Genomic DNA, 3,725 nt, shown 5'->3' with positions numbered 1-3,725 from the left:
TCACTTCTCCAATAAACCTGAAACACTCAGTTCTATAATGTTCAAGTCTTAATGTCTTTCCCTCACAAAACTTCGCACATTGTTCCTTCACCCATTGTCCTGTTTCTCCTCCTTTGTTTAGTATTACTAAGAACCAAAGCATCATCAACTGATTTTGACTTCGGTACTTTAACTCTTAGCAGTCTTAAACTCCTCGGCGACGCTCACTTAAACAATGGCAGCGTCCGTCTCACTCGTGACCTGGCCGTCCCGAATTCTGGCGCCGGAAAAGTTCTCTACTCTAAACCCATCAGATTCCGACAACCATCCGCTCACTCCATCGCTAGCTTCTCGACTTTCTTCTCCTTTTCTGTTACTAATCTAAACCCTTCCTCCATCGGCGGTGGCCTAGCTTTTGTCCTCTCTCCGGACTCTGACGCCCTCGGCGCTGCCGGCGGCTTCCTTGGACTCCTCAACATCGACGATGGGCCTGAAGCTGCTTCCAGTTTTGTGGCGGTCGAGTTTGATACGTTAATGGACGTGGAGTTTAAAGATATTAATGGGAACCATGTGGGTTTGGATCTTAATAGTATGGTTTCTACACAAATAGGTGATTTAGGAGCTATTAATATTGATCTAAAAAGTGGTGATCTTGTTAATGCTTGGATCGATTATGATGGTACTAATCAAAGCTTCAACATTTCTGTTTCCTACTCAAATCTTAAGCCCAAAGAACCACTTTTGTCTTTTGGTCTTGATTTAGACCAGTATGTTAGTGATTTTATGTATGTTGGGTTTTCTGGGTCTACACAAGGAAGTACAGAGATTCATAGTATTGAGTGGTGGAGTTTTAGTTCTTCCTTTCAGTCAAGTTTAGGTTCCGAGTCATCTTCTTCAGTACCTCCACCTCCGGCGGCTAGTTTGATGAATCCATCGGCTAATTCTGTCAAGTCCCCGCCACCAACATTGGCTCCTAGCGGTTTAGAGTCAGTTAGTGGTAAGAGTGACAAGTCTAATTCGTGTCATAATCAGCTTTGCAAGCAGGGTGCAGGGGCTGTTGCAGGGGTGGTGACTGCTAGTGCTTTTTTTGTAATTTTTGCTGGTGTTCTTATCTGGGTTTTCTCTAAAAGATTCAAGCATGTGAAAAAGTCAGTGTCCTTTGCATCAGATGTTATTAAAATGCCTAAGGAGTTTAGTTACAGAGAGCTTAAATCAGCTACCAAATGCTTCAATGCGAATAGAATTATTGGTCACGGAGCATTTGGGACTGTTTATAAGGGTATATTGCTGGAGACTGGTGAAATTGTGGCAGTGAAGAGGTGTAGTCATAGCAGTCAAGGAAAGAATGAGTTTTTATCTGAATTGTCAATAATTGGGACTCTAAGGCATCGAAATCTTGTTCGGCTTCAAGGTTGGTGTCATGAGAAAGGAGAAATATTGTTAGTTTATGATTTGATGCCCAATGGGAGTCTTGATAAAGCGTTGTTTGAGGCAAGAACGCCTTTGCCATGGTCACATAGACGTAAAGTTTTACTTGGTGTTGCTTCTGCTTTAGCTTATTTGCATCAAGAATGTGAAAACCAGGTGATTCATAGAGATATCAAGACCAGCAATATTATGTTGGATGAGGGGTTTAACGCAAGAGTAGGAGATTTTGGTTTGGCAAGGCAAATTGAACATGATAAATCGCCAGATGCAACAGTAGCTGCTGGTACAATGGGGTATTTAGCTCCCGAGTATCTTTTAACAGGAAGAGCTACTGAGAAAACGGATGTGTTTAGCTATGGAGCAGTGGTTCTTGAAGTGGCTAGTGGGAGGAGACCCATTGAGAGAGAGACTAGTGAGGTTGGAAAAGTTGCGGTTAATGGGAATTTGGTGGAGTGGGTTTGGAGTTTACACAGAGAAGGGAGATTGCTAATGGCAGCTGATGCTAGACTTGAGGGTCAGTTTGAGGAGAGTGAGATGAGGAGGGTTCTCTTGGTTGGGTTAGCTTGTTCGCACCCTGACCCAATGGCTAGACCCGCTATGAGGGGTGTGGTGCAGATGCTTGTGGGTGAAGCCGAGGTCCCTCTTGTTCCAAGAGCAAAGCCTACATTGAATTTTAGCACTTCACACCTCTTGTTGAGTTTGCAAGACAGTGTGTCCGACTGTAACGGCCTGATCGCCATTTCAAGTTCCTCATCAGAAAACAGCTTCATAAGAGGTCATGACCTAGTGTGATATATATTTTTTAAGATTATTATTATTATTCGTTTATGCATGTATAACACTATAACATCCACTGTAATCTCAAGTTTTTGCAGGGACATTTTTTTGGGTGTTAAATTAATGTATCTTCCGGTACAATACAAATAGTAGCGGGGGGCTTAAACTAGGGTCGTAGAGGCAAATAAAAATGGTGGTGGGAGCCATTTTCTTGCTTTTCTCAGTGGATGGATGTGTTTTCCTTCGTGGAAGGGGGACGGTACTTGTTTGCCTTCGCAAGCAAGCTTTTAGTCAAAAGCAGAAATAGAAGTTTGAGTAGAGGATTGGTAAAGCATTAGTGGCGAGTGGGTGTGCATGTTTTTTTGTTAGCTTTTTAGAGACTTCTTTGGAGATGATGAGCTCACGGCACAACGAAGTTAATTATACAATGATTTTTTTTTTAATCTCCCCTTCTAGTTAATTAAACAATTATTCTATTTTTTTTCAAGCAATTATCTTGCTAGTATTACAAATTACAAAAATAGCTAAACATTTTGAGAAAAAAATTCTGATAGAGAATTGATTAAAAAATAGATAAGTATTGAGAATAAAAAATAAATAAAATAAATGTTTTATCGAGCACATCATTAATGCATGAGGGGATAATTGTGCTTAGGAAAGGTTAGGATGAGGTTTGGGTTCACGTTTATATGATAAAGAACTAATTAAAAAAATAAGTAAATAGTAAGAATAAAAAAATATAAAACATTTTTTTAGGTAGTGCATCATTAATGTGAGGAAATAATTTCGTTTAAAAGAGGTATGGATAAGATTTTAATAACACAATTTGCAACTATTATTATTATTATTATTATTATTATGCACCCAAGATTGGAAAAAGTCTCAAAACAGGAGGATGGGATCATGACATAGCAGCATAAATTCGTTCTTTAAAAAGAGAAGAAAAGAATTATTGTTTAATTAACTTTATTGTGTTGTTATCCGTCACCAGCTCATCATCTAAAGAGGGCTCACAGCAGAAATCTAGTTTGAGATGTTCTATTATTTTTAGTGATTCATGAGTTTTATTTCTTTCTTTGTGTTTTTTTTTTTAATGAGTATAAAAAGTAGCTAGCAAAAAGTTACTTTTCCAATACCATAAACTTATAGCCCTGTCTTTATCTAAACAAAGACAAATTTTTCGTGCAAATGATTTTTTTTCAAAGATGATTATGCTTGTATTTGAGATCGGTAATAGCTCATTCAAGAGTGAGCCTGCTATAGTCTTGAATTTTTCAACACTTATGTCATAACCTAATATGTTACCCCTCTCAAATATTTAATCAGAAAAATGGAGAAACAATGAGAAGAAGGGAAAAGAAGAAGAAGAAAAAAAAATGCAATTAAGGATGAAAATGAGAATAAATATTGAGAAAATAGTTGAATTAGCTAAATAAATAAAAATTAAAAAGCTAAAGACCGAATGTAAAAGGCGGCTACATGCAATGATTATTTTAATATAATCATGAATAAAACTAAAAAGAAATATTGGAAAAATAGTT

At 37.8% G+C, this 3,725-nt stretch overlaps 1 protein-coding gene across 1 annotated transcript; it reads left to right on the top strand.

Annotated features, from left to right (window-relative positions):
• Positions 1-6: 6 nt before the first annotated feature.
• Positions 7-2,623, top strand: LOC105120144 (L-type lectin-domain containing receptor kinase VIII.1-like). Its single transcript, XM_011018335.1, has one exon. It carries the CDS (start codon positions 52-54, stop codon positions 2,197-2,199), a length of 2,148 nt encoding a protein of 715 aa, XP_011016637.1. The 5' UTR covers positions 7-51; the 3' UTR covers positions 2,200-2,623.
• The last annotated feature ends 1,102 nt before the right edge of the window (positions 2,624-3,725 follow it).

The sequence above is a fragment of the Populus euphratica genome, unplaced genomic scaffold, assembly GCF_000495115.2.
Source record: "Populus euphratica unplaced genomic scaffold, PopEup_1.0 scaffold5087.1, whole genome shotgun sequence".
Taxonomy (NCBI): domain Eukaryota; kingdom Viridiplantae; phylum Streptophyta; class Magnoliopsida; order Malpighiales; family Salicaceae; genus Populus; species Populus euphratica.
This window is presented reverse-complemented; position numbering and strand designations above follow the sequence as displayed.

What these genes read in the sequence shown, in the direction of transcription:
- LOC105120144 (XM_011018335.1), top strand. Translation starts at nt 52, where the DNA reads ATGTCTTTCCCTCACAAAACTTCGCACATTGTTCCTTCACCCATTGTC.